This window comes from Myzus persicae, unplaced genomic scaffold (assembly GCF_001856785.1).
Source record: "Myzus persicae strain clone G006 unplaced genomic scaffold, MPER_G0061.0, whole genome shotgun sequence".
NCBI lineage: Eukaryota > Metazoa > Arthropoda > Insecta > Hemiptera > Aphididae > Myzus > Myzus persicae.
The window spans coordinates 1-1,605 of record NW_019103217.1 but is presented as its reverse complement, the minus strand read 5'-3'; the positions used below and the strand labels follow the sequence as shown (position 1 = coordinate 1,605).

Sequence of the window (1,605 nt, the reverse complement as noted above, 5' to 3'; positions counted from 1 at the left end):
GCGGGATCGTATTACCGTCTTAGAAAATGTGGGCGAGCCGCGGAAGACTAGTGCCAAGCCGAAGCCACAACCTGTTACCGGGCCGTACGTCAGTCACCGCGCGGGGAAGAGTAATCCCGTAGCGCTCGTCGCTGCGAAACCAACGGAGCGTCATTCGCAGACTACTACCAGTTTATGTTCATGCTGTCAGGGTTCGCACAGCATCAGCACGTGTCCGAAGTTCCGATCATGGTCATTGGACGTTCGGAATCGATGGGCCCATGAAAATAAAGTTTGTTTTAATTGCCTCAGCGGTAATCATTTTATCCGCGCCTGTTCGTCAAAGTCGCGATGTCACCAGTGTTCGAAAAAACATCACACATTGTTACATGGTGTTACTCCCACCCGCCAAGAGGAAGGCGGTGATAGTGGGGGGGGGGAAACACCGTCGTGTTGCGCAGCCGCGTTGGCGCCGCGTTCGAATACGATACCAACGGTCTTGTTAGGCACCGCGTTAATTCACGTGCGCGATAGGGCCGGATCTTGGCAAACGGTTCGCGCTCTGGTCGATTCCGCGTCCCAGATTAGTGCCATGACAGTGGCGTGTTCAACCCGCCTTGGTTTCCGTCCTCGTCCGTGGACAATGCCGGTAAGTGGCATATCCGGCACGCCTGTTGTCAACGTAAAGGGTGTCGTCGAGTGTCACATCAGGCCGCGGTTCGCGACCAAACCCGCTTTAACTGTCCAAGCCTGGGTACTGCCGTCTATTACAAGTGACATGCCGCGCGCCTCGCTTCCCGCGGATATCAAGGATCGTTTTTCCACACTCGCACTTGCCGATCCACAGTTCAACGTGGCATCTCCGGTGGACATGTTGCTTGGGGCCGACGTATTTTCCGCCATTCTGGACGGTCGACAAATTAAAATCGACGAAGCCTTACCCACAGCTTTTAGTTCAATCTTCGGTTGGGTCCTAATCGGGCCAATTCCGGCGGCGGCCACCTGTCATCTCATCACTACACCGGTGTCCTTAGCTACGTCCATTGAAGCTCTGATGGATAAATTTTGGACCGTCGAAGAACCAGACGCAGCTCCGCCGTCTTTTACCGACGATGGTTGGTGTGAGAGTCAATTCCGCGCCGAACACCAGCGACTGCCTTCCGGTCGGTTTCAAGTGCCGCTACCAACGCGTAAGCCAGTACCACAATTGTCGTTCCCGGGCTCACGATCCGTCGCGCTCAAGCGTTTCGAGTCCCTCGAACGGAAACTGACGTCCGACACATCTCTGCGCGGAGCATATTGTGACTTCATGTCTGAATACCTCGCGCTCGGTCACATGTCCGTGGCCACGAGCCCCGGGCAGTACATCATCCCCCACCATGCAGTGTGCACACAGTCCAACGGTGACTTTAAAATTCGCGTCGTATTCGACGCTTCCGCGGTGTCCCATGACGGGACGTCACTAAATAATTGTATGTATCAAGGTCCCAAGTTGCAGCAGGACATAGTGGACATTTTGACCAGATTTCGGGTGCACACGTTCGCGTTCACTGCCGACATTTGTAAAATGTATCGTCAGGTGCTGGTAGCGCCTGAATATCGTCCACTCCAGCACATATTATGGCG

The 1,605-nt window shown here is 54.6% G+C and overlaps 1 protein-coding gene across 1 annotated transcript; it reads left to right on the top strand.

Annotated features, from left to right (window-relative positions):
* Window positions 1-622: 622 nt before the first annotated feature.
* On the top strand, window positions 623-1,541 carry LOC111034002 (the record flags this gene model as incomplete). Its single annotated transcript, XM_022315011.1, has 1 exon — window positions 623-1,541. A coding segment is annotated over exon 1 (919 nt), but the record flags the coding sequence as incomplete, so codon positions are not given.
* Window positions 1,542-1,605: the final 64 nt, after the last annotated feature.